This window comes from Melopsittacus undulatus, chromosome 2, assembly GCF_012275295.1.
Source record: "Melopsittacus undulatus isolate bMelUnd1 chromosome 2, bMelUnd1.mat.Z, whole genome shotgun sequence".
NCBI classification, from domain to species: Eukaryota; Metazoa; Chordata; class Aves; order Psittaciformes; family Psittaculidae; genus Melopsittacus; species Melopsittacus undulatus.
In genome coordinates, this window is record NC_047528.1 from 80565144 (window position 1) to 80592954 (window position 27811).

Here is a 27811-nt window from a genome sequence, read left to right on the forward strand (position 1 = left end):
GTAGACCTGTGGGATCCCAAGTTTGCCATATACTCTTGTGGGAGGAAGACCATGATCACATTAGAAGTGCTCTGACTTACATTTGTGTGATCACACAGAATGGATGGAGGTGCAATCCTGGCAGCCTGGAGGGGAAATGCAGCCCTTTTGGTCAACATCTCTTATTTTGTAGGACTGCATGGCTTAGAAGGTGGTTCGAGTTGGGAGGTTTATTTTCTTTAGCAAAAAAACAGGAATCAGTTAAGACTTAGGTTAGTAAATCTTCTTTAGGCCAGTGAACTGGCATCACTGGTAGGTATTTGAGGCGAGCACTGTAAAGACAGTATGATTTAATCACCCTATAGCCTAATTTGATTGTATTTCATTAGAAATAAAGAAGCAAGTATGATAGTGGCTTGCATGTCTGTTCATTAAATTACTGTTGACTTTTTTCATTGACATTCCATAAATGGCAAAGTTAAGGTTAACAATATAAATAGGGGTGCTGAGGATTATGAAAGGGGAACCCATGCAATTAAAAAAATGGCTTACATAACCTGATATCATAATAGACAGAATATTTATTTAACTTGCAGTAAATTGACACACCTCTAGACAGAGACAATTATGACTGACTGTAAAACATCTGACAGAACCAATTATGACTGACTGTTGTTTGCTACCTTTGCACAGAAATAAATGAAACACAGATATTTGGAACAGAGACTGCTGCCTGTGTGTCTAAGCTCGCTGTAATTAAAATACAATAACCAGTAGGCGATGTAAAAAATTCAGTAGCTAATTTGGTATGTTCTTTAACTCTTTAAATAAAAGTGTGAGAGAGACACATCAAGGGTATTCCACAGCCTTTTTAGTGCCTTCCTAGATAAACCAACCAAACCATTTTGGCACTATGTTCATAGGCACCTGTATTATTTCTCACATACCCAGTGGAGGTACATGCACACAAATACAAAAAAAGGTGAATATATTTTTACTTCTCACTTTGAAGAGCAGGCTATCAACAGAATAATCAGGGGAGAGTGTTTAATAATATGACACAATTCAATGGTCCAATCAGTAGGGAACAAACCACTAGACTTTCATGGAGTCATGTCTTTGGGAATCCAAGAACAAAAGTTCTTGATCCTGACCATCATGTTATTTAGTGTCATTTTAATAGGAAAGAGGGGAAATTGCAGTAAATGGAAAAATGGAAAACACATGACCAGGTATAGATAACCTCCAAATATTTGCATCCTTGCTTCCAGCTATCAGTACAACAGTATGGGGTAAATGGATTTCAGGTACCTCTTAATTTATTTTTTTTTCCTTCTAATAATATAGAAATATTCCTAAGTAGCTAAACAGACTTGGGTGGGGTGCCGAATTTGACAGGGACATACAGAAGTTCAGCCTTGTTTGTGAAGGGAACAAGGGAGCAGTTATGTTGGGGGGGGGAGTCTTTGTGATATGATTCTAAAATCTTTATAAGAGTCAGTGATTTATTAACTTTAGAGAATATAGTACCTGAATTTTGATTCTATACAGTCAGAAGCACATCTTCCCTTCCCCCCCCCCCCACCTTTTTTTTTTGTTTTGTTCAATTTCTGTTAATTTTATTTTTCATTTGTATATTTGTTTTGGTCTGCATGCGTATAAGTATGCTCTTTAGGTATAGCCAGGTATGCATTCTGCAACAGTGATTGTCTTAAAAGATTTGCTTGCTGCTGAACTCGGATATTACTGAAACAGTGATGGGTGATAATAGGTGTAGAACTATTTTGGAATGTGACTGAGTACTGAAAGGCAATTTCAGGCAGTTTGTATAGTTTAGTTTCCAGAAGGCCTTAGGTGCATTATTGATTAAATTCTCATTTAGAAAGAAAGTAGGAGCTTTTATATGCATCTCTAAGTTGGATGGTATGGTAACTCGAAGGTATTGACTGGCAGTGTGATATACGATGGTCACAGATGTCTTTTACTCAGAGGAGCAGAGTGATGCTGGTTGTCATTCTTACTCTGCTGTGTGGCAGCGTAAATAGTCCCCTTTCTAACCAACCTGGTGGGAAAAGTCAATATCCCATCAGCAAAGGAGGTAAACACATCAGGAGCTGTGTCCTCTCTCATCTTCCCCTGCTCTGTATTACTACAGTTCTTTAAATCTCTTCTCCCCAGTCATCAGATGCACTTGTGTCATTCAAATGCATGGTGTGGCTGTGCTGCAGACACAGCCGCTGCCTGCCTCTCCTCCCGGAGCTCCCAGCTCCCATTCTCTTATAATTGAAACTTAAAATTGGCCTCATTACTTCAACGAGGCCCCTCATATTTCTCCTTTTTTTTCATTCCACCCTTTCCTGCTTGCCTCTACGAGGGTAATTGCATCTAAGAAATGTTTGAAGCGTACTGTCAGAAAGGTTATCGCATATAATTGAAGTTAAGATTTAATGGCGGGGGGGGAGGTAGGCGCTCCATTAGCAGGATGGCTGGAGCCTGCATTGGAGCTGTACACGGGCCTCTATTTTTGTTCTATACTTTCAGTCCCGGTTTATTGTTTGCCTCATCATTCTCGTGATTAATGTGCATTCCTGTTCTGTTCACATGTGCCAGCTATTTCTCCCCATTGATACATTTCACCTTGGTCCTTCCTGAGCTCCAGGAAGCTTGAAACTATTTTAGCCTAGTTTGGAACTACAAAGATGGTATATTCCACTGTTCCTTGGTATAAAGAGTGTGGTTTTACTAACATGTGAGCAGTGGCAAGTGAACCCACTTACATATATAATTTATCATGGAAATGCATAAACTAGTTAGTGCTGAATTTGTGGCAAAGTAGGTTTGGTGTTTTTATGGATCTGGTTATTGCAATTTTCAATGTTTGTCTAATTAAACCCCACATTTAAATAATTTCAGGATCATTAAACATGTTTATGCTGTAGTGACTTCAGTCTGTTAATGAACAGATTCTTGTAATCAAATTTTTTATTGTATTGGTGGTGTAGCTTAAGGAAATCTGAATTCTGTCAAAAGACATGAGTCTGTTACTGTTTCGATAATGGTGAGAATGTGTTATCTTTAATTATGCATCTTCCGCTGTGTGCTTACTGCCCAAAGTTGGCAATACCTAAATCTGAATATGACAGCACAATACCTACGTTCATCACAAGGATGCGTGAAAGGTGCTTACCAAAGTGCTTTTAATCAACATATTCAGTTACTCAAACAGGCATCATTAATTTAAATTTTAATTTAATTTTTGAAGATTTGATAGCATCATGCAGAGCAATTGAGTTCAGTGGAACTTTGTGAAGAGCATGGAAAACCTAAGCAGGTGGCAACTGCTCAGTAAAACGTTGCTGTTTGTATCGTATCCAGTAGCTGATCTTCTGAGCTCATCTTTAAACATCTGAAGCTCAACAAAAAATAGCTGTAAATCCTCAGGGAGGAGGAATTCAGAAACACCAAATATGTAATAGCTATTTCTGTTCCTGTGCCCCTCTTCCCTCTAACTTCTCATGTAGCACTCCTTGTCATGGCTGTGGAGACAAAGGTGTGTCCCATGGGACATCTTTATCTTGGTCATGTTGCAGGAGTCACTGCAAAAGAGTCACTTCTTCCCTCACACAGGTGGGCTCAAAAAAACAGCATGTCCGTCTCCTCCAAATGCTTCTCTTACAGAAATTCAGCTTCTTTAAAGACAACTGTTTTTTTATCTTAACTTGTGCTGTATAGTAAAAGCCGTTCAAGAGGGGATGGAGGCTCCTTTGTTACAAGTTCACAGCGTGACGAGGGCAGTACCAATGTTGTGAAGGTGACAGGAAGAAATAAGACAACAGCTTTTAGGCACAGCTGATGAGCAGCAGAAGGATTGTGTAGGTTGCTCCCAAGACACATGCTTATGTTGTGCCTAAATGGCTTGAAAGCTTGACCCTTAGGTACCTGTGCCATCTTCTTATAATTCTGCTTGACCTGGAGTACCTCCAGCCTGCCTGGGAGGGCACCTCCTTTTGCAGCATATTCTTCTTGTGTGCTCAGTAATGCACTGTCCAGCACTACCTGTTCCAAGGTGTAACTGCAGACACAGGCTTTTGGGTAGGAACTCGTGTTTCTAGAACATGGAGCTGGTTGGAAAGGAGGAGCACAACTGCACCAGATCTGCATCAAGCTGGCATTGATATATATCAGTATTTTGCCCTTTTGGTCTTTGTCCACAGCCTTTGTAAAACAAAAGCCAGACAACCACCCAAACAAAAATCCATAGATTTTTTTTTGATGGCATGAAATTTAACAACAAAAAAATAGAACAGTTTGGGCTTCACTGCAGGACACATGAGCATGAGTTTGCACACACGGAGACATGCAGGTGAATAAATGTGTTGCATTTCAGACATTTCTTCACAGGTATTATTGGTGAAGAATTTGGGAGTGGCTCTCTTCATTCATGCATCAGGTGAACCTGATGTCTTCTGGTTGAGATACCAGCCATCTTCTCTCTGTTTTAGGGTAGGATAGCATGGAATTCCCCTGTTTGTTGTACTGTCCTTTTCCTTCCCATGACTCTGTAGTGCTGAACATCACTATTTCCGTCCTGCACACAAGATGCATGTGAGAATGCACAAGACGTGTAATAAGTTTGTCCCAAGTTTTGCTAGTGCCAGTATTCACAGCAGTGGGAATGAGGGAAGTGAAGCATGGTTTCCTTCACTTCTGAAGCCAAACTTAGGCAGCATCTTTCCCTACCTCATACACAATCTCTGCATAGGTCTCACCAAGTTAAGGCACTTTTTAAATTAGATCCTTTCAGAGCCAGCCCTGACATCACTTATTTTCTCTGCTGTGACTTGGTGAACTCCATTTCACTCTAGGTGGGCGACATGGCTGGGCAAGTGGTGCTTCTTTGCAGCTCCAGGCAGGAAACACTGCACCCATACCGTTGGGGCTGAGGGAGCAGGTTCACCGTGGCCTCTCACTGGCTGGTACGGTGCAGTACAGGGAGAAGCAGGGGGAAGGCACCAGAAGTTGGAAGCGCTTGCTTGTAAATGTCATTTTTACTAGCCTTCACACTCACCTTGTATTTCAAAATATCATGACTTGCAGTAGCAGTGAATGGAAAAGTACTGACTTTTTGCGGTCATTTAATCCTTCTCTGCTTTTTTTTCTTTGTTCTATCAGAGCATTTGAAGAAGAAGCCACACAGGAAGGAAGTCTCTGAGGCCTACAAAAGACTGAAGAGCACTGTAGACAAATATCTGTCCACAAGTGGCTACTCAGAAGTGAACCTCAGCAAACTCTTCACCATCAGTATAGGAAGGTCTGTGGGAGAGTCCAATAATGAAAGACAGTGATTGATTAAAAATGGAGGGAAGTGAGAGGCTAGTTCCTTGTTTAACAGTTGTGATCTCTAAAGCAGTTGTCTATCTCAGTGTGCACAATGATGTTTTAATAATCTTGTCTCCTCAGAAGAGGAAGAATGGAATATGAGAATGGGACTTGTGAGTCATGTGGACATTAAATACTCGAGGTGGTTTTACCTTCTGTTTTCCTCTTCATTGAGAAGCCAAGGTTATTAAAAAGGGAGCAGTTGAGTTTGGCAGTCTATTTTGTTGTGTATGTAGACCTGTGAGGGAAAAGGGGGTGGGGGAATTGCTGCTTTAATTGGATAATTCCCAGTGAGAGTTGCTGGAATGTAAGTGATCCTAGACTTTGCTCCAGGGTATTTAGTAGAGGTGCTCTCAGGAAGAGAGGTTAGTTGAGGTCTCAGTAGGAGCACTAATGTTTTTGCCTTTTCACAGTTTATCTTCTTCCTAATCATAAACATACCAATTAAAAACAATACTAAACCTACATGCCTTTAGGTGTCCTAACACCTTCTGAACAGAGGTAGGGACGCTTTGCTTTCAAATTTATTAAAAGTAATGACTGAAACCTGGAAGTGCTAAAAATAGGGACCATCTTTCCAAGTCTTTCTCTTTAAGTGTTTGCTATGTTGGAACCTTCTGCCTGGATGTAAAGAGATGCACATGTACAAACCCCATTTCATACATATGCAGGATATAACTGTATCTAATTTCCTTCATGCGAAGGATTTGGAAGTAAGAAACCCATAGGGAAAAACATGTTTGTGATGGCATTGTAACCAGTAATGGGGGAAAGGAGAGCGGAGAATCATTGTTGCTGTTCTGTAATAATTACTGTATTGGAGTTTCTAAGGTTTTTATAAAGAAGTTGTATTTTTCACTTCTAATAAAATGACAAGCAGATCTGACAAGAAAGGAGCATAAATTTGGGTCCGTGCCTTCGTACGTAGAATATTATTGTGCTTGTGCTTGCTGTTAAGTTTGCAATGTGATATATTCCTGTAAGGTTATAAAAACTTTTATATCTTCTACAGTATAAAATGTAAAAATTTCTTAATACTTGAAGGAAAAAAAGAATAAAGTTTTCTAGTAAAAGAGAACGTGTCTTGATCATCTGACTGCTGAAAACACACCAGGCTGCATCGGGTTGTTCCAGACATCCTGCTCTTCCAGAAGTGCTCATGTGTTCATTGATGGTCGGCTGCTAGCAAAGGGAGCTTGAAGAAGAAAAAGTAAGAGCATCAGCACAAACGTGTTGCTCACCAAAGGGATACATGTGTCTGCACTGAAGTATTTTGTGAGGTTCATTTGTCCCTACAATCACATCAGAAGATGCTGTGTGTCAGTACAAGTAATGCTTAAATACACAGTCATCTTTTGAGCAACTTTTGGGGCTTAGTTCATTTTTAGGCATACTGAGTCACATTACACGAGAAATCGAACCTGCTCAGTCCCTGGCTTTCTCTTGGTGCTAGCCCACACCCCTGGCAGGCTTTCACTCCGTCCCAACGTGTTCAGTTTGGTTGTTGTACAAGAGACTTTTATTTGGAGGCTTGTCCTGGGGAGACGGTGTTGCTGCCTGGATGGCATGTTGATGTTGCAGCTCTTTGAAAGATTCTGGCTTCCTGTGATTTCACACGGGGTTTTTCAGATTCTCCATGTCCAAGCCAAATAGGATTATGAAGATATTACTGATATCAACCGGGTAGAATGCCTTAGGAAAGCAGAAAGTGTGACCTTCTCCTCCAAACCTTAGGTATACAAATAAAATGGATAGATACGGCATAACCTGACCCTGTGGCACTTGTATGTATCTGTATAATTACAGCTGAAGAGCCTGTTAATTTGCAAGTTTAGGGATGTTTAGATTAAATGAGAGTGTTGTGGAATGATTGTGTAGGGTGCAGCAGTATATAGTGGCCCTGCAAGGGTCTGCTCCCCCCGCACAGCCGCAGAAGAGCCCCGTTCTATGGTGGAGGGCAAGGGCGGGCGGGGCACCGCAGTCCGGGGGGCTTTGTACCCCAAATTAAGGCCAGTTTTGATTCAGCAGAGTTGGTCAGAGCAGAGCCGGAGTCTTGGCAAGGAAGAAAGTGGATTCCCTCCTCCCACCCCTAATCAGCTCCGGGCACGATGCCTCATCTTGGCCCCGGAGAAAGGCTGGGAAACGCAAAATCATCTTTACAGCGTTTAAACGGAGCTGGTAAATGCAGGAGCTGTAAATGGGGGGGGGGGGGGGAACGGAGTGTGCAGGTCTGCGGCTTGAGGCTGATGCAGCCCGAAACGCCTTCCCTGCCCTCCTGTCCCTCGTTCCTGCCTCCCCGCAAGGCTGTTAAAATTAAGGTTTGTGTTTATTTGTATTTATTTGCAGTTGGGGAAGAGGAGTGTTGATGTATGGAGCCTGTAGCCAGGTTTCGATGATGCCATATGTGATAGGAAAACCAATTCCCACCGGCAAATGCGGCTGTTGCTCTGCCAACCCCCCTTTTCCCCTGTCAGAGGCAATAGAGAAAGAAGACTTTTTGCTGCTGCCGGAGTGGAGCCCATCATCACCTTCTTCTTCTTTACTTCTCTTCCCTTTTCCATCCTTCCCCGGCTTCTGCAGAGCCCCTTCCTGGACCCGTCCTCCCGCAGCCTCCCTTATAGCAGTTTAATAGATTAACTCATCTGCGCCAGCCTCAAATTTCCGATTAAAATTCCTCCATCCCGAAGGCGGCATTATCAGGTGGTTGGAGGCTGTTTTCAAACCTTGGGTTTGAATAGCAGCGGCTCTGCATTAATTTAACCACTAAGCTAATAAGTAGGTTTCGTTTTGTTATGCTAAGCTTTATTGCTTTTCTTTTGATCCGAATGGTGTTGTTGAGCAAAGCAGCAGACAAGGCATTCTTTGATGAGGGAATTAGTGCTCTATTCTCCCTCTATTATTCATAGCACAGTGGAATATGTAAGTACCTGAGGGTGTCAAAGGAGAGCAGGCTCTATTGCAAAGTGTTCGCCTTGTTTCTCTCAATAGCTGACTATGAGATGATAAACCGCTTAATACACCGCACTAATTGGATGAGAGCAGAAAGAGATGGGAATTAAGGCCCGGCGAAAGGGGAGAGTGCTCCGAGCCTGCCTTCAGCCCCCCTTCGGCACTCCAGCAGCGCCGGAGGAGGCACAAGCTTTCTATGGGCAGGCGGGGGGGGGGGGGGGGGGGAAGGGGGAAAGGGGGGGCTGCGCGGAGATAAAATGAACCTGTTAGCGCCTTCAGGTAATACACTAATTATTGTGCAGTATAAATACCACGACTGGGTTTATAACACGGAGGTAAACTTCTTTTGAGAGGGTTATAGGATTGCTTGGCAGCGGTAGAGATCCTAATAAGGGACCAGAGTAATAACCCCCTGGATTAACAAAATTGCCGCTTGCAGAAGTATGATTCGGGCTTTTACGAAGATTTCAGCGGAAAGAATAAAAATGACTGAATGACATTTCTTAATGCGTAATGGCTTGATAATGATTCCCTTTTCTTTAAGGAAAAAATGTATATTTCAGCCGGCGCCTTTCATCGGAGCCCGAGAACGAGCCTGATTTCCCCCTAGCTATGTATGATTTTCCCCAAGCCTAGGGTGGTTTTTACAACTCAGAAACACCTCTGGGGGGTGTGGGGTGTGAACCGCTGTGGGTGATGCGGCCGCCGCGGCGGAGGGTCGGCCTGGCTCCCACGGGAGGTACCGGCTCCGGCGGCGCTTCCCGACCGACGGTTCCCGGAGCTACCCGGAGAGACGGGAGGGACCGAACCAGGCCGGGCCAGACCACCTCGGTGCGCTCAAGTGGCCGGGATGGAGCCAGGCTCTTCCCCTGTACCAGACCCCGACAGCCGTTGTGGAGCGGTGCCGCCGTTAAACCAAAATCCCCGGACAAGCCTCCGCTCCTGGGGGGGGGGGGGGGGCCCGGCCCCACACCCGCCGCCCATGGGGGAACGGGGCTTGGTGAGGGGAATCCGGGGCCCATAGAGGCATCCCGGGGAAATGGAGCGGGTTTTGCCGCTGCCTTCCGCGGGGTTTCATGTGTTTCTGCTCCTGCCCCGTGGAAGAGGCAGGGGAGAGAGATGCACGACCCCTAAAAAAAGGAAAATAAAGGAAAAAAAAGAAAAAATTGAAATTAAAATTAAAATGAAAGTTAAAAACGGGATAACGGAAAGTGGGGAGAAAAAGGAAATTCATCTCGGGGAGAACGGGGGGAGCAGACACAAGGAACAGGCATGGAGAAACTTTCCTGCCCCCAGGAGGGGAGAGGGAGCCAAGCCAAGCGCTCCCTCAAACCCCTCATGCGCCGTTTCGGCTCTCGGCAGCGGCGGGACCAGGGGCTGCCCCATCCCCGCCTGGGGGGTGCGTGGGGCGGCTTCCAGCTGCGCGGGGTCTCTGACCCGAGCGGCGGCCCCTGCCCCTCACGGCAGAACACGGGCAGGTACCGCTGTGGGAGCCCCGGGCCCCGAGAGCGGAGAATCCCCTCCCCAGCGGGACCGCCGGCACCCCGCGGCCCCCAGCTCTGGCAGTCGCCCCCGGTTCATGGGTCACCCGCGGCCCCCGAGCGCGGCGGGGTCCAGGTGGCGGTACGGATGGGGGGGCGACCGGTAACCCTTGGCAGCTCGGGGTTTATCCCCGGGCAGCCCCGCAGGGAGCGGGCTCCCCTTTCGGGCTGTGGTTCCTTCTTTGTTTTTCTTTTCTTTCTTTCTTTTTTTGTTAAACATATATTTTTGTTTATTTTCCGAACGTGGCACTTCTCCACCGGGTAGCAAGGAAAAGTGTTAACAATAACGACATTACACGGAAAAAGGTACTGTACCATTGCCTCTTGAGGGTTTCAGAAACCTCTACAGTTAATAAGTTAAATAAAGGGTTTGTACATAAATATTTGTCTAGGAGCCCTATAGGATATCTACAACACAGTAAAGATCTACAGAATGACAAACTTTTACAACACTACACTGAGTGCAATCGTTTTATAACATTTCAAATATACAAAGCTCTGTTCTTTTTTTTTTCTTTTTTTATAACAACGGTATGTACAGAATCAATAATCACAGTTTAGTGACTTCAACAGTCCATATTCTAGCAGAGTATTTCCCTTTGGTTTGATATAAAACCCTTGGTTGGTGTAGTGACAAAGAATATAACGAGAAAAAAAGACGGACCCTTCCCCTTAAGTGCACTGGTTCATCCCACAGCATCAGACGGACTCTCAGCCCCCTCGGGGAGCGCACGCAGCTCGCCGCAGCCACACGTAAGAAGTTCTCCAGTGCTCCTGCCAGACCAATCTCACATCGTCCCAGATGCGGTTTTAAGAAGATTTGGGCACCTTTCCCCCCTCCCTTTGCTTTTTTTGCTTTTTTTTCCCCCTTTCTTAATTACAATTTTTGTTGCTTTCAATAATTTTTTTCCTTGCCAGATAAACAGAAGGAAAACTGTTCCGTGTCTGTGACGCTAACATGGAATAACGTTTATTGGGTTTTTCTTTTTCCTCTTTTTTCTCGTCTGACTGCTCGGAGAGGAACTGAACACGCCGTACATTTAGGAAATGTACCAGCCAAGGAGTTACTTTCCGAGGAGCCGCCAAGTGTCGGCTCACTCGTGTGAGAGCTGATGCGAGAGGCGCTCGCTGTCTCCGCGTTCCCACCTCGAGAACCCATCGCAGACTCAGCTGCTGGTCCTCATGTGTTTGGTTCCCCCCTCCCCAAATTACTGTTATTCGCCCCCCCCCCTCCCCCCCGTTTGGTCTTGATTCGTGCTGTCTGAGGTGACCGTTCTTTATCCGTGTATTTACTCTCCCTTCTCCCTTCTTTCTCCCCTCTCCCCCCGCAGCCCAGCCGCGCCCCGGGACGCAGCCGGGCCTTAGCACACCTCTTTCCCGGTGCTGTTCCCGGGGAGGATGTTGAGCTGGGTGAGCTGGGCGGCGTGTTCCTTGGCCTTCAGCCGCAGGGCGGCAATGCTGGAGGCCCGCCGGTCGGCGGCAGCGCTAGCCGGGTCCCCCAGCCCCGCCGAGCCCACCGCGCCCTCGGGGGTAGGCGCTGGCTGCCGCAGGAGGGTGGCAGCGCTGGAGGCGCTGCCCAAGGGGGCCATGGTGGAAAAGAGCCTGAAAGGGAAGCAGAGACGGCCGTCACTGCCGAGCCGGCGCCCTATGCTTCTGCCCGGCAGCTCTCGACTCACGGACCCGCTCCAAAAACCCGACGCTGAAGGAAAAAGGGTGTTTTTGGGGGGGGGGGGGGCCGGGGCTCGGGGTGGCTTCTGCCTGGATGGCGCTAAAAATACCGGGGGATCACTTGGCCTCATGAAGAGTACACTCGCCCCGTCCATCAGCAGAGCCTCACCCCTCTCCGTCTGCCCCGACGGGACGACCCCGGCTGTGTTGGACACCAGCGCGGCTCAGCCTCAGCCTGGCGGAGCCACTCAAACCCGCCCTTACCCACGGGCAAACACCTGCCCGCGCCGGGCTCCCGATGCGCCCAACACTCGCGGCACCCCGGGACAGCCCGCGCCCATCTCGTGTTGAGTGGGGACACCGGGTCCGGCTCCGTCCCTGCCCCCGGGGCCTCCCTGCAAATGCCGGCACCGCAGCGGTGCCCGCGGGCCGGGCACCCACGACGGCGAGGGAAGGGGGCACGTAAAGCCCCCCCCCCCCCTTGCCCAATGAGATGCCGGGGGCGGGAGCACGTGACCCTCGCGGCGCCCAATCGGCGGCGGCCGCCAGCGCTCCAATTTCGAACGGCTGGGACGCCCGCGCGAGCCCGGTTCCCCACGCGACGCGCGGGAGGTGCGCGGGTGACCGCGGCCCGGCCCGAGTCCCCCCGCGGTGTCCGGTACCTGCCGAAAGCGGGGCTGATGAAGGCCGGGTGGCGGAACACGGCCGCGCCCAGGAAGGTGCCGAGGCCGAGCGGAGTCCCGCCGGGGGGCAGCGCCGCGGAGCCGGGGGGCGGTGGCGGCAGGCTGGGGAAGGCGGCGGCCGCGGCGGCTGCGGCGGTCCAGGCGGAGTCTAGAGCTGGGTGATGAGGAGGGAAAGGACTAGCATCAAGGTATGGACTGAGGGGGTGAGTTGCTGACAGGGGACCAGGGAAAGGCAAACCTGGGGGGTGTGTCTGAGCCCCAGCCTTTTCCCTCTTCCGCCACTTAGCCCTACGGTTCTGGAACCATACCTGAAAGCCAAAAGAAAAACCGGTTTTAATGCGCCTGCCCGACACCGCGCCTGGGCGAGCCCGAGGCAGCCCCGCTCCGGCCCGACGGCACTCGCTCTTCCGCCGCCACCTCTAACGGGGCCCACGCGTGTCAGCGATGCGGGCAGCCCCGCGCGGGTTCCGGTGTGGCCCCTCCGAGCGGTGTCAGCCTCGCCGCAGCTGCGGCGGTCAGCGCGGCGGGCAGTGCAGGGGGAGCAGACCGCGGTCCCACACCCACCGCGCTGGGACAGCGCTAAAACCGCCCTTTTCCCGGCGGAACGCGAGTGTTTGCATTCCACGCGCGAAGCCAGACCGGGAGCTGCGCGGCTCTGTTTGCTGGAGGGAATATTTACAAATGATTTCGTTTGGGGAGCATGGACTTCGGTTTGGATTTTATTTTTCCCTCTTAGATTTAGAGCGAGGGAAAAAAATAATCGTGATTTCAGTAATGTCTGAAACGAATAAATAATTTGCGAGGCCACCAAACACCAAGTACACGTTTCCTCGCGGCCCTTTAGGCTCTATTTTCCAGAAGTTGCTCAGGAAGCCGCTGCGCTGCCGACCCCAGCTTCTTGCCCCCCTCCCGCACAGCAGAAATCGTGACCTAACACGGGCTTAACACACGGGAGAGGTAGAGGAAAAAATTGACACCGCGTTTCAAAGGCACGGGAAAGATCCGCTCAGTAACGAGCGGGAGGCATCGCTCCCCACTGCGGGGCGGGACCTGGGCAGACACACGCATTTCTCAGCTGTTTCAAGTGGTGGGGGCAGAGATCGTGTTGCGAACCCGCCGTGAGGCCCCGGCTCTCCCGAGGGAAAGAGAAACAGGAGGCGCGGCGGGGCACCCGCACGGCCGGACTCTGAGCACCGCTTCCCACGCGGAACACGGCGTCGCGCCAGGCAGTAGCGTGGCACAGAGGGAAGCGTGTTTCCCAGCTAAAACTCGATTAGGAAGCTGTCCTCGCCGCAATTCCCCCTCCTCGAATTAATAAGCCTGAGGTAAACGAAGGGACTCTCATAATTCATATTCCCTTAATTACCTCTTCTGCTGTGAATAGAGGGGAGAGAAAGGGGGTGCCTTTCGTTTTTAAAAGTTATTTAACTTTCCCACGACTCGTTCCCCTGAGCTGAAAATACTGATTTGCTGTCACATCTCTGTTTGACAATGGAGAAATGTGTCAACAGAAAGGAGGGGACAAATCTCATCATTAGCCCCTCTAATGCAAGAAGCTGTTGTGTATTAAATGAGCCATATGGAATTTATTATGCTTTATCAGCGCCCGATTTTAACTGTAAAGTGATTTGCTCAGCTTCAAACCCAGAGACATCTGTTTTCTGTTGGCAATCAGGGCATCCCAGTGTTTATCGTCTCTTTGGTTATGAGACCCGGGTTGGGAAATGCACTCTGGTATGGGGTGGCAAACACCTTTAATAGCATTGCACTCACTCGCTATTAGATCAATGCAGGCTTATTGCTATCAAAAATGGGAAATCAAATAGCATTAGCCAGCTCCTTGGGCGGGCGGAGAGGAAATCAAACAACATTTTGCCTTCAAATGGCCCTGTTTGTTCTAGCACTAAGTGGGCTTTTATGAAGCCCGATTGGAGATTTGATGCCAGCCAAATACCCGGCTTGCGGCCGAGTGGGTCTCTAACAACCCACGCTCCGCGGGGTACCCGTGTTTTAACCGCACCGGGTTTCGCCAGCCGGTGGCTCGGCCCGTCGGGGAGGCCCGAGGCCACCCCGTCCTCGGGCGCCGCCGAGGGACACCCGGTCCTGGTCCCGTCGTCACCACTACTCACCTGCACTCGGGCTTCGGTCAGATCGAGCCTCATGGCCAGCTCTTCCCTGGAGGAAGACACATACGGCGCCGTCAGCCCGGTGCACCCTGAGATGCTTCCCGCCCGCGGCTCCGCGCACCGGATGGGCCCCGATATCCCGGTACCCGTAGGAAGCCGGGCCGAAAGTGACGGCAGGCGGTGTCCGCCCGCGGACTTTCGGCCGGGCTCTGTGACACCAGACTGGGCGCCCGTCAGGACTCCCACTTTTTGGGCACAACCTCCCCCCGACCCCTTCCCGCCGCTCCCCAAATTCAGCCTGTTCCCGCAGCAGCAGCGGCGAGGGGAGGGGGGGTATCGCCGAGCCGCCCCGTACTGCAGTGTGCAGTGCCGCCGTTAAGGCGGATTGGAAACCATTAAGGCGTTACAAAACCCGCTCAGCAGCCCCGTGCCCAGCAGAGCAGCGGTCCTGGCGTAACCGGGACCCTGCTGCCCCGGCGGAAAAGCCGAAGATGTAAAAATACACACACAAAAAACACCTCTCTTCCCCCAGAGAAAAGAAAGCCCAAACCAAAACCACCAAAACAAACACAAAAAGAAGCGCCGTACGTTCACACACACCGTTCCCCCACCAGAGAGCCTCTACCGGGGCCGGGACTGCGAGGTGGGCCCCGTGGGCTATATGCAGTACCGAACGCAGAGGGACAAAACGCTCCCGCGGACACCCCCCGGCAAAGAACAGAACGAGAAACCAGAGGGTGTATTTGATCGAAAAATGCGGGTCTGGGGGCTCTGCCCTCCTCTAGCCTAAAGGCGAGGGGGGGTTTATGTGTGTATTTGCGGGCAGCGAGCTCTGCCACCCTGCCCTGCCTGCACTTCGTGCTGAGAAGCTGCCAGCCATATCCGCCGCGGCGGGGCTCACTTATTGAACAAGAAAATGTCCCCAGAAGGTCCCCGAAAGACCAGGGCAGTGCTCCACCGCGCCTCCGAGGCGGCTCCGGGCAGCGAGGGGTCCCGACGGGCCGGCCCGGTATTTTTAGGCAGCGGCACTTTTATCTCTGCCCCTGCCGGGGTTTCCCCAGGCCGGGCCGGGCTCCAGCCCCTCAGAGAGCGAGTAACCGATCCCGCCGGCGGCAACGGAGCAGGGGAGCGGGTAAAAATAGCCCACGGCGGCGGCCTGCCCGGGCCCTGTGGATCCTGGGCCCCCCCGCGCAGCCCGGCCCTGCTCTCCTTCCCCTCCCAGCCTGGGGGTGTCCGCGGCAGAATTCATGCCGGAGCCAGGATGCAGGCGGCTGTGCAGTACATCGCGGACCCGACCCGTCCCCCCGGGGCTCGCCCGCGATCTCGGTGCCGGTACCTGGTGAAGACGTCGGGGTAGTGGGTTTTCTGGAAGGCCCTCTCCAGCTCCTCCAGCTGGTAGCTGGTGAAGGTGGTACGGTAGCGACGCTGCTTTCTCTTGAGCAGCCCCTCCTCGGAGTCGCTGCCAGCCGAGAGGCAGACGCTCTCCTCGCCGTCTTTGCCCTCGCCGTCTTCGGGGTGCAGTAGCAGCTCCTCCTTGGGGGACAGATCCCCGCCCTCCGCTCCGGGGGCAGCGGCGGTGCCCCGGCGGGCCTCCTTCAGGAGCCCCCCGCCGTCTTCTCCCAGCAGCTCCTCCTCCTCGTCGTCCTCCAGCTCTTCTTCTTCCTCATCCTCCTCCTCTAGCATCTCTTCGTCCTCTTCCTCCTCTTCTTCCTCCTCGGCGGCCGGGGCGGCGGGGCCCGGCCGTTCCTCGACGTGCGTGGCTGGGCTGCCCAGCTCGTCCCGGGCAGGCGGCGGAGACACGAAGGGAGCGTTTTCTCGGTAGCTTTTGCTGCGGCTGATGCTGACCTGGGGGGCCTGGCTGATCTTCAGTGTGTCCCACGGGGCGGCGGCGGGCACGGGGCCGGCGCCTCCCTCCGGCCGCCCCTCCGGCCGGTCCCCTCGCGGCCCCGCCGCCCGAGGCGGCAGCAGCCGGCCCCCGCCCGGCCCGTAGAGCCGACGCAGTTTGGGGGGAAGGTGCAGCTCAGCCGGCTCGAAGGGGGGACTGCCCTTGGGGGACCCTGCGCCGGGAATGAGGTGGGAAAGGGATAAGCGGCCGCAGCAGTCGGACGGGACGGGTAGGTGTGGGGGAGAAAGGTAGAGATGGAAGAGAGAAGAGGGGGAGAGAGAGAAAGAGACACGGTCAGTGGGATCAGCGCGAAGAACCCAGGACAAGACTACAGCCCCGCAGCCACCCTTCGGGCATCGCTTTCCTCCCTGCACCGAGCTAAGACTTCCACACACATTCCGCACCCTCAGATCGGCTCCCGCCCTCGCCGCTGCTCTCGGCCTGGGAAGACATTCCCCTTGGTACAAGGCCAGGCCCAGCTCCCATTCGGCACTGGAACAGGCGGCGAAAGCTCAGGCGGACCCGGGCCTGCGCCGGCACCTCCCCAGCAGCAGCGACCGCCGGACACGTCCCCGCTAGGCGGGGCAGCGCCGTCCCCGTTCGCCTGGGGCTCCTCCAGTTGGTTTTGGTTCGGTTGTAGGGCACATTTTTTCTTTCTTTTATTTTTTCTCCCTTTTGTTCCCCCTCCTACCGCCTCCCCGCCCCCCCAAGTTTCTTTTTGGTTTTGAAGGAAAGGAACCCTCTTATATACGAAAGCCGGGGACACAGGGAAAGCGGAGGGAGAGAGGCCATCCATGGGAGCACCAGGCCGGTTCGCCGCCACCCCAGAGTGGCTGCTCCCAGCTGCGGGCCGGGGACGGCGGCTGCCGGAGCCCCGTTATTCCCGCCCTGCCCACTCGCCAAGATCCGTTACAAGCTTAAGGCGAAGAGACGAGCCCTTCCCTGCGCGAACCACAGCTCGCATCCTTTTGGCTTAGTTTAAATTATTACAGTTATATCGAAAGCGAGACCAGCCTAAAGCGGCGGTACCCGACCTGCGCGGGATTAAGTGCGATGGATTTGGGGCACGGCTCTGAACGCTCTCCCGGGCAGCGAGGCAGCCGCAAACAAGCACAGTAAAGAGATAACGGCGGCTACGGTCCCAGCCGGGCAGGGAGCCAAACTGGGCTGCCAGAGATTTGGGGAGTGGGACGGGGGTGAAAAGGACAGCCGGCCCTGCCAGACGCCGGGGAGAAGAAGCGGAGTGAGCAGGACAGAGCGTCGTTGTCGGGACTTACCTTGCGCGGCTTTATCGGTTTCGGGCCGGGCTGCGATGGCAGGCAGGCTGGGAGCGGCGCCGAGCAGCCGCACCTTGCAGGGGCTCCGCCGGCCAAGGATGCTGTCGATGCAGTAAGAGGACAGCAAAGTTGGCGATTTACTTTTGCACTCGGGGCGCTCGGGGCAGCTCTCCTCCGGGTACGGCCCACTCATGGCGGTGGCGGGGCCGTGCCGAGGGCCGGGCGGGCTGCGGCGGCGCGGAGGCCCCCGGCGCTGCCCTGTGCCACCGGGACGCCCGTCACGGGGGGAGTGAGCGGCGGCCGCGGCGCTCTTGAGTCCCCTCGGCTCCACGTGCGGCCAGCCGCACCCTGATTGGCTCTCGCCGGAGGCCGGGCGGCCGCCGACAGACGGAACCCAGCAAACTCCGGATCGGATCACTCCGGATCGGCGCCCGCCCCGAGCAGCCGCGCTGCCCCCCACCCCCCAACCCTCCCTCCTGACCCCGCCCGCCGCGCCTCGCCCAGCGCCGCCCCGCTCCATAGTGGCGGGAGCCGTAGGGGATGACCGGGATGAGCGGTGGCAGAGCCCCCGGGTAGCCTTGCTCTGTATCCTCCTCCCCGACGGCGGCCCCGCTCTCCGCCGGTCCCGGCCTGACTCCCGGTCGATGCCCGAGCAAGACGGGGTGGGCCCCACCGGGAAATCCACTCCGGGTTTTCCCCCCGGCAGCCCGTCGGATTGCTGCGCCGGGCAAGAGCGCGCAGTAGCAGCGCTCGCAGCCGGTGCTTAAAAACAGTGGGAACCGCTGCTGGGACTTCACCGTAACCAGCGCCGGGCGGTGTCTCCGGGGCGAGGCCGCGGCCGGAGCTGGCGGAGAGTACTCGGGTAGGGCTGGGCGTGCAGCCAGGCGCAGTGCTGGCCCCCACCCTGCTCCTTGTCCCTGCCACCGCTGCCTGTCCCGCACGCACATCTCCCCCTCCGCGGGGCTTTCGACGCCGCTTCAGGGGTGGAAACCCCCTCCCAGGATTTTTTTTTCCCTCTCCCCGCTATTCTTCCTTCTCCGTTAAACGGTTCAAGCACAGGTTCGGGCTCCACTTCTGGGCGTTTTGGGCTCTGTTGGGACTGGCAAACTGGGACTGTCCCCCGTTTACGTGTGCGCGCCTGGTCCCGGGCTTCCGCCAGCACCGGCAGGGCGGAGGAACCGGCCAGCCCAAATAGCCTATCCGCTCGCTTGGGTGATTCCCGGCCAAGAGCCCCGGCGGGAAGGCAGCCCGTGCTAATCCCGTACTCTCTTCGTGCCGCAATTAATTCCCGTACTAATCCCGTGTCTCCTAATTATTTGACCAGCGGGAATTGAAAGAAAGGATGGGCAAATGCCTGCGTGTGTCCTTGCGGGTGTGGGCACAATGCTGCTTTGGCTGTGCCCTTTCTCACTCACACATGCTCCCAGCCTCTATACGTGTGGGTCCGTCAGTGCTACGCGGGGACACGCGTTATTCCGATGCCTTCCCCTTCCTTCCCCTCCAATGGGCCCCGGGAGGCTCCTGCCCGCCGTTCCTCTCGCCCTGTCCCGAAGGGCAGCAGCGATGCCTGAGGGGACGCCCCGACGTGCCTCCCGACGGCCTTGCACTCTCTGGCGGGATGAACACAGCCTGGCCCGGCTTTGCGGGGCGTGCCAGGCTGCGTTTTACCGTAGCTGCTGCGCTCTCGGGAGCTTTTGCCATCCCCAGGGCGAGTGGCAATTAATTCATTAACTCAGTATCTAAAAAATACCGTCACCTCAACCGAACAAACCAACCAACAAACAAAAAGCCAAGGAGAAGACCCAAAGGTTCCCTTGGAACCTGCTTCCTGCTGTGCCGGTGGGCTCCGCTGGGGCATCCCCTCCGGGGTTTGCCCGAGTTAAGCGGCGCTGCGGCGGGAGGGGAACCCAGCCCGCTCCCGCCTCTCCTCCGCCTGGCCGGGAGCCGGCCGAGCCGCTGCCGGCCAGCACCGGTCACGGCGCGTTGGAGAGCGGGGCTGAGCCGGGCTCTCTCGCCGCCCGCCCGGGACGGGGGAGTAGCCGGATGGGACTGGGGACCCTCGGCGCGGCAGCTGCGATAGCTCTTGAGCGCCGGGCCCTGCCGGTGCCGCGGGCGGTGCTAGCCGGGACTGCGGTGCACGGGTGCAAGGGCCGCAAGAGTCCTACGCGGCCTTCTCGTCTTCCGCGCCTTGTCGTTAGCCCTCCCTGCCCCGTTGCCTCGCCCATCCGTGCCCGGGCAGCTCAGGGGTCTCCGCTTTCCCTGCTGCCCTGGCTCAGAGAGAGCGGTCCCGGCAGCCCCGGGGAGCGGGAAGGGGGGGGGGGGGGCGGCGGGGATGAGACCTCGCCTCTGCCAAGTCACTTTGTTGTTTTATTTATTTTTTTTAAACAATCTTTCACTTATTTATGGACTTTCCCTCTATTTTTTTCCCTTCCCCCTCCAACCTGGTAATTTCACACTGGAGCGCGTTATTGCAGTGTTAGGGGGAGAGAACGAGGGAGAGAAAACAACAATACTGCAATGATCCAAATGATACAGTAGAATTATAGCAATTATAGTTCTGCTTGGAGAAGAAAACCTTGCTGAGCTCAGCCAAACAAACCGATGCCCCGTACGGATAACAAGCCCGGGGACTGACAGCCGGTGCTGGGAGAGGCAGGAGGGCACAAACGGAAATATTCGCCTCTTTCACTCCAGCTAGCTCAGATCAACACCCTCGGCGGCCTCTGCCGTAACAATATCGGCTCGGGCTCCGCGCACCCGGGCCTCCGCAATGGGTTTCGCCTCGGGAACCGGACGCCGTAGCCCTTCTTACCCACCCGCGCCCGGCTTCGCTCCGGCCCCGCAGGGGCGCGGGTGGCCCGGAAACCACGGGCTGCCGGTAACGGCGCTGCCGCCCCTGCCGGGGACCGGCGGGTATCGGCCACCCGACCCGGCTGCCCTCTCCTCAAGCGGACGTTTTCTACTGCAGGAATGGGTGCGGGGACCCAGCGGCCCGGCCCGGGCTGCCCCTCGCCGCCTCCCCTCCTAGCGGGCACCGGATTGGGGGGGGCGCCAGCTTAGTTCCGCCGCCAAGAGTGGGACCAGACCCGCAGGTCTCCGCGCAGCTCCGCCGTGCCGCGCAGCGGGGCACCGGGCAGTGCTACCCGGAACTCCCTGGGGCTGCCACTCGACGGCTCCCGCAAAAGCGCAACCCTGTCCTAGGTCTGCCCCACGCTCCGGCGGCCACGGGGCCCTGTTGTTTTGTGTTTTTATCGGGTTCCCCTGCTTCTCTTTCTTTCTCGTTACACAGAGCCCCGTCTTCCCCTCAGAAATCATCCCTGCGAGGACACACGGCTGCTAAACGGCAGCTGGCTCTCATTCCCGGGGAAAGATGTTTGATCTCAGGGCTAAGACCGGCTTCAGCCACAGCGGCCGAAACCTTGTGGGGTCTGTTCACAACTCGGTGCGAGCCCGTTTAAACCTTTCAGGCAGCGGTGGCTGCTTTGGGTGGAGACGAGCTCCCCTCGCTGCTGCGGCGACGGATTTGTCACCACCGAGCAAGGGACAGCCCGAAGGCCGGAGCGGGCCGTGCCCGCCCCAAAGCCCCAGCTGAGGCTGCTGAAGACGGGGAGCCCTCCGGTGGGTTCCCTCTCCCTGCGAGCCGTGCCCCTGGGTGGAGCTGCAGTGGCAGGCGCAGCCCACAGCTGGGCTCTCACACGAGCTGTTAGGTTTGGTGGGGCTTTTTCACTTTTTCTGCGATGGAGAAGAAAGCGGTATCAAGGACTTCAAATCCTCCGGTGCTTGATTTATTACTATTTATTTTATGGGGGTGAGGGAGAGGGAAAAGGGGGGGAGAAAGAAGCTGTAGGAAGGCACAGAAACTCTGTGTTTCCTCTACTTGTCCTCTCATGTTTCTCTGTGGTTTCCTCCCCTTCTCTCGACGTGCTTTGAGCCACGGCCCGATCCTGGCTCTGTGCTAGATGAGCCACAGGCCCCGGGTAGCCCAGCGTCAGCGCCAGAGAAGGACAGAGTCTGAAGCGCCACACACCCGTGTGCCCAGGAGAGTGAAACTCTGATCAGTGGTCTTCTACAGGTGCTATTTAGTCTCGCTTCCCACCCCCCCTTCTCTCCCCACAACGTTCAGGGTTATGGTCCTGTGCACAAGAGCCCTAGAGCTGGCACAGGGAAGGCGAGTTGCCCCGTCTCACATGGTACCAGGTGACGGAGAAATATCTGGTGCCGTTTAAGTGTGATGAACTGGCACATGATTCCCCTCGTGAACCTCATGGCATCGTTATCTCAATTCATATTTAATATGCATTTTTCACCTTTATGGAGAATGTTGTTCTAAACCCCCTTCTGGGCACAGCCCTGACTTGACACTGTTCAGCCGTGGCAATGGGCAGAGGACTGATTGCCCTCAACTGCACCACCACCACCACTACTACAGAAGCAACCTTACTGATGACCTAGGATACTTTTAAGAACCTTATTCTTCAAGAGTTTTGTTAATCACTTTAGAAAATAATTGGCTAAAAACTGACAGGCACTGGTGAAGGATCACAGCACAGCTGTGCATCCCACAAACCTGCTGTGGGACAGCTGTGGGAGAAACAGCATCTCTGCGTGTCCCATGGGGCTCTGCCAAGTCACTGGTCAACGATTACACCTCTGAGTTCAATGGCTTAACTGCCTTCTCTGCACCAAAATTGCATTGCGGAGTGGTGCTGGACTTGCACACCTTTGAATTCACATCCAGAGGAAACCTCATTTTGCAAATGTTGCCTTTTTTTGGACTCCCATGGACATTTTCACCAGTTCTAAGCCTAAGGCTGCAGCACTTGCCTGAGCGGTAAAGGGAGGGAACCCTGTGGGGAAGGGGGGCTGCCAGGCTTCAGCGCAGGTCACAAGGAAGGTCAACTGCAGTGTGTGTAGCCATGTCCTCACTTCACAGGCTCAGTCTGGCTTGGACACAGGGACTTGCAGTGCTGCTGCTTTTCTGTCTGTGAAGCAGCCCCAGCTCTTGTTGCTTGCTTTGATTCTTTGCTGGCTCAGGGAGCAATTTCTCTGTTAACTTTCATGTGGACAGAGGCTTGATCAGCAGCGGTGGTGACTCTGGAATAATTATTCATATACTTAATATTTAGCCCATGCCTATGTGTGGGCAGAATCTGGGCCTTGTTCCATAGATTTAATTAAAATTTTAAAAAGTATTTTCTAAATCCTTTTTTTATTCAGTTGTCATTATTAGTCTAATTCCTTGGTGAGTTGTTTTTCTGCTAACACTGTTTTCACAACAGACAGTGGATAGCAGTTAGCTTTAGGTGAACGTGTCTCATGTTTATTTCTCTTCTGCTGTTTCCCCACTTGTAGTAACTCAAAACTTCTCCTCTGGTCCACACTCCAGAAGCACCCCCAGCTCACTTTTGGGTTGGCCCCTTTTTGCATGACCATGACACCAGAACAGGTCTGCAATGATGGCTCTGAGAAATTCAGTCACTGACAATAGCTCAGTTGGATTTAATGGCTTTATTTAACTTACTTATTCCTGGAGCCTTGTCACCAAGCCAACACTCCTGGAAAGATTTGGAAAAATTGAGCTGTGTATGCAGCTCGGTGGTGCAGCCTCCTGGATGCCATGTACCATCCCACTGTGTATCAGGTTGGCTGGGCAGAGGCATGTGGGTCCTTTGCTGGCATGTCACCTTCTCCAGCTCCCCAGCCTCACTGGTTCTTCTTGTTTTTGATTCTCCATATGCTGGGCTTCCTGAAATCCTGTCAGGGCTGGCAGTTTGCTGGCTGAGGCTCGATGCCATCAGTACCAGCTCTGTCCCTTTTGCCAGCTTCCTATCTTATCATATTGTCACATTGGGTCCTTAGATCCCTTCAGAGGCTTTTCCTGGATTTTTAGATTTACCTGGGAGTCCCCTGACTTTGCCATTTTTCTTCTCTATCCCCTTTCCAGGTATATTCTTTCCCAAGGATCTCAGCTGCCCCACACCTCTGCAAGCTCTGGCTGCCCCTGCTGACTGCAGTGGAGTTTTGGGAAGGAAGTGGTGGATTCCCTGGGACTGTGTGGCTTAAAATCAAGAAGACATTTCTAGAAGACATTTTTTCACTTAAAGTAACTTGTTTGGCTAAATATAAGAGGAACATGGTGGAGCTGTGCATTCTACAGCCAGCCCTATGGCTGCATCTTCCAGACAGTTGGATGATGGACAGAGATAGGGTTCTTCTGACCCTAGAAAAATAATGGGTAAAATTCCCATTAGCTTTCTTGCAGTACACCTTAGAAACTCAGTGAAATTATTAATGCATTAAGGTACAGTGGTCTAAAAAAATTAAAATGATGATCATAGGCTTATTAAATGTTATACCTTCTGTGTTATTTTCTTTTGTATGTGCTGACTAGAACTGAGCAAAGGCTTCATAACAAATAATTTATTTGTCAAATATATTCTCTTCTTCTGCTCATGGAATACCCATGAGCAAAAGCATTGTTTTCTCAAATGTATTTGCTATCTGAAATGCTCCAATGGTTCCTTTAAATTAATAACAGAAGGGCTTGACTGTGAATGGCTCCCTATGTTTAGCTGTAGTTGACCAAATAAATGCCCTGGTATCGATTGCATTACCTGTCTGTTGTGCCAGCAGCACACCGGTGCAAATAGGGGTGTGTGTGTGAATGTCACAGCTGGGTTTCCTCAGCTTGTCCGAGGCAACTCTCAATGTGGGTTTTCTCCAAGCAGTTGTACCACCGAAATGCGATCGCTCCACTCTCTGCAGAGGGGTGTGAACGTAGCTGAAGGAAAGCCATTAAAAATTCAAATGAGCATTCAATGAGCAAAGAACATTTTCCACCCTCTTTGACTAGCTCGGGTATGACCTTCATGTGGTCTATTTCAGTAAATGCAGCCGCGCAGGGACAGAGCAGAAATCACAAAGATCCAGAGAAGGGCATGAGTTGGAGCTAGTCCTGCATTGCATTGCTCAGATGATGTTATCCATGAGATAACATGTTGTTTAATCCAGAAGCATGGCTGAAGTGATGCAGGTTAATAGAGGGAACAGAGAGTAAACTGTGTGTGAACCTCTGTTGTACCATTCCCCTTAACCAATCTAACATAAACCCCATGTTTATTATTAGTATTTTTTACATCTGTGGACATCATTGCCTCTTGTTACTGAAGGAGCACTGCTATCTCATAAAGATTATTTTCTTTTTTTAATGTTTGGTTAGGAAAAATCCTCATTTCACATAAAGGAACAGGCATTTTTCCTGGAGTAGGCTGATGCTCATGGAGGAAAATCTTCAATGGTCATACACTAAGAAGCTGTCAGTGCTTCTCATGGCTTTGGTTTTGGTGTTGGCACCTTTATATGAAGCATTCTTCCTATAAATCATGGCTGGTCAGATCCTCAATCTATTCTGATACAACATCCATGTTTATCTGTTTAATATGCTACATCTCTTTTAACATAAGATCCAAAATACTCTGTTGTGCTCTGTAGGAAGAAGGATGTTTTACGGAAATAAGATCTATTGTGTAAATGCTGAGATATGAATGAACTCATTGTCTCCCAAGTGTAAGACCACTGAGAGAGATTCGGAGCAGAGATCTCCTAAACTGCGCTGAGGACAATCCATTGATAAGACAGGTAGCAGCTGCCAAGCATGCAGAATTGAATAGATGGAAGGGTTTCTTCTGAGGTACCTGAATCACACATAGCTATAAATTAGACTTGTAAAGTAGAATGGGAAAACAAAAGTGAGGAAAATCTGATGTTCTGATATAATTCAGAATGGAGACGTATTCTTCAAAATGACTGTGCTAACACTAGTTATGTTCCTGAAGAACATGATAGCTGGGACCACGGGTGTGTGTGACGTTATTGAGAAGTATGAGTGGGCTGATAGGGAGCAGAATGCTTCCTTTCAAATTCAAAGGGTTTTTTTCTTAAAGGAAAAAAAAATCAATTTGATTGTAAATTGGCTTAGCAATTCCAACAGCTGCAATTTATTGGACTCTTGATTTGAAGTTTTCCATTCAAAAATAAAATAATAAAAAAAAGATTGCGTGTTTTAAGATCTCCCCTTCATACATAATTCTTAGAAACCTCTATAGACAGATGTTTTCATGGGCACAGATTGTAAAATCTTGAAATCACAGGGTATAAGTTATTATTTGGAATCTATGCACCTTCTTGTCTTTTAGCTTTTCATCAAACCTTGAAAAAGACTTGGCACTTACAGAGCTCAGGTATTGTTTCCATTCTTGAAAACTAAAAATGATATTATGGAACCACGGAAAAACTAACTTTAAACAAAAGACGTTGGATTTAACTAAATTATTGTTCCTGTCTCATAACCCTCACTCATATTCTTTCATTCCTCAAGTCAGTAGGTTTTCCCATGAGTGAAAGCACATTTATATGATGCTTTTTGTGTTATTACCCAGGCAATTGCAGCACAAATTGGTAAAGACTTTGGCTGAGCTTTCAGGTGAGATGGGGACTACTTGAGAAGCCTGTTTGCTTCCTTCAGCAGAGGGGCTGCTGTCACCCATTTTGTGTAGAAGAATGTCAGTTTTCTTCCCTTTGAAGAAGAGCTAGAAGGGATGGTTTGGCTTCATCATAGTTCCAGTTTTTGCTTTGTTTTGGTTTTCTTTTCTAATATTATTAAATTCTCTGGAGGGTTCTGGATGCTCTCAGCATTTCTAAAACTGAACATGGCTTATGTTTTTTGAAACTTGTGAGTCAGAGGCTTTTCTGTGGACCCGTCACTGGGAACATTGGCACATATCCTTCTTCACTGCATGCAAAATTACAGTGAGACTAACTGGACAATCATTTACAGTTATTATAATTGTTTATTCTGTAAAAGAGACACAAATAACTATATATGTTTTTATTTGTTTGTTTTTTCCTGGTACAAAGCTGTACAAATTCAATGGACAAAGGGATCTTCAAAACTGAAGGTGAATTCTGACCTGCAGTATGGCAGACAGGAACCCAAATGCCTGCGACATGAAGTACTCTCTATGTTTTTCTCTTGCTGCAGTACACAGCAGAAAGATGAACTAGGGATCAGGGAGCAGAATCAGGCAGAAGGCATTTCATAGGCTCTTCCCAGTGTTTCAAAAGAAAACAAATGGAAGAGTGTCCAGGGAGAACCAGGCGTGACTGACTGAATTGCCATGAAGTGCTATGAAGGAGAAGAATATGAATACAGCAGTAGGAACTTAGAAAAATCTTCTTAATTACAGGCTGACACCTGCAGTCTGGATCCAAAGGTAGCCTTATGGAGTCATGTGTAATGTTTATCACTCAGGGAAGTGAGGCCAGATCAAGCTCAGTAGGATTCAATGGAAACAGGATTTGTAGGAAAAAACAAACCAGGTTTATATTCACATTCTGGTTAAAAAAAAAAATCCATGTTCAGTGTGACCCTTTTGACTAACCTAAAAGCCATGCAAAACTCAATGTGCTTTGTGACCTGGGATACCTTTAAGAATGTGTAAATGACGTAGGATACCAACTCTTATTTTCAACAATGTTTTCAGGAAACCAAGTCCATTTGGATGTCAGTAGGTTTTGGTGGCTGTGTCACTTCGGACACAGAATGGACACTTCTGAATCTTCTGGGCATGTTTATTCTGAATATTTTAGAATAAACTGGGGTTGATTTAGGAGCTTCTGGTCCAGGAACACAGCTCCAGAGATTTCTCCTTGGACATCCATTCTCTCTGGGGTCTTCTTGGAAGAAAAGTATATTGGGTACCTTTTGAAACATCAGGATCTTAATAGAAGAGATCAAATACAGTAAATGTCATGGTAATACCATCAATATTTATGGCAAAAGGTTGATGCCTAAGCTTCTGTGCGGATTTAAAGGTTCTTTTATATGTATATCTATATATATCTATATATTATATTCTCTGAAATGCATTTCACACACGTGGTGTTCCAGACTAACAAACGCACATGGTCTTTGTGGAACACTAGTGGCAGTTTCACAGCTAGAGGACCTTGGCTGCACCACAAGGCCCTTATTCATTCACAACTTGGAATCCTGGTGCTCCTGCTGGGGGAAGGACCCTGGTCTTTGAGCCTGTGGCACTGACCAGCACTGAGCTAGAAGTCAGTGGCTGTGGGTAAAAAAAAACCACAGCAGTTCCTACAGCCCTTTGGTAACCCTGCCAGATGCTCACCATATATGCAAGGGATCATCTGGATGGCTTCTGTCTCACATTAAAAACTGATTTGGGTTACTTCGATGTGTTAAGCCAACTAGTTGCATGTACACACAGAGACCTTGGTCAAAATTTGTGCAGACACTGATTAC

At 51.4% G+C, this 27811-nt stretch overlaps 2 protein-coding genes across 2 annotated transcripts in view; one reads left to right on the forward strand and one right to left on the reverse strand.

Moving 5' to 3' along the window:
• POLA1 (DNA polymerase alpha 1, catalytic subunit) overlaps positions 1 to 6430 on the forward strand; it is a 192936-nt gene extending 186506 nt beyond the window's left edge. Inside the window, exon 37 of the mRNA XM_034074563.1 lies at positions 5152 to 6430. Coding sequence (XP_033930454.1) covers positions 5152 to 5324 — 173 coding nt within the window. The 3' untranslated portion in view covers positions 5325 to 6430. The remainder of the gene's footprint in view (positions 1 to 5151) is intronic.
• A 4779-nt stretch (positions 6431 to 11209) lies between these two features.
• ARX (aristaless related homeobox) lies at positions 11210 to 17761 on the reverse strand. The gene is made up of 5 exons (XM_034059961.1): positions 17488 to 17761; positions 15662 to 16382; positions 14329 to 14374; positions 12179 to 12507; positions 11210 to 11450 (listed from the first exon to the last, which is right to left on the reverse strand). The coding sequence occupies exons 1-5, from the start codon at positions 17678 to 17680 to the stop codon at positions 11210 to 11212; spliced, it is 1530 nt and encodes a 509-aa protein (XP_033915852.1). The 5' UTR covers positions 17681 to 17761.
• Positions 17762 to 27811: the final 10050 nt, after the last annotated feature.

What these genes read in the sequence shown, in the direction of transcription:
- ARX (XM_034059961.1), bottom strand. Translation starts at nt 17,680, where the DNA reads ATGAGTGGGCCGTACCCGGAGGAGAGCTGCCCCGAGCGCCCCGAGTGC. An exon ending in AACCGATAAAGCCGCGCAAG is followed by an intron (nt 16,383 to 17,487) that starts GTAAGTCCCGAC and finishes TTCCCGGCGCAG; the next exon opens with GGTCCCCCAAGGGCAGTCCC. An exon ending in TGACCGAAGCCCGAGTGCAG is followed by an intron (nt 12,508 to 14,328) that starts GTGAGTAGTGGT and finishes TTTGGCTTTCAG; the next exon opens with GTATGGTTCCAGAACCGTAG.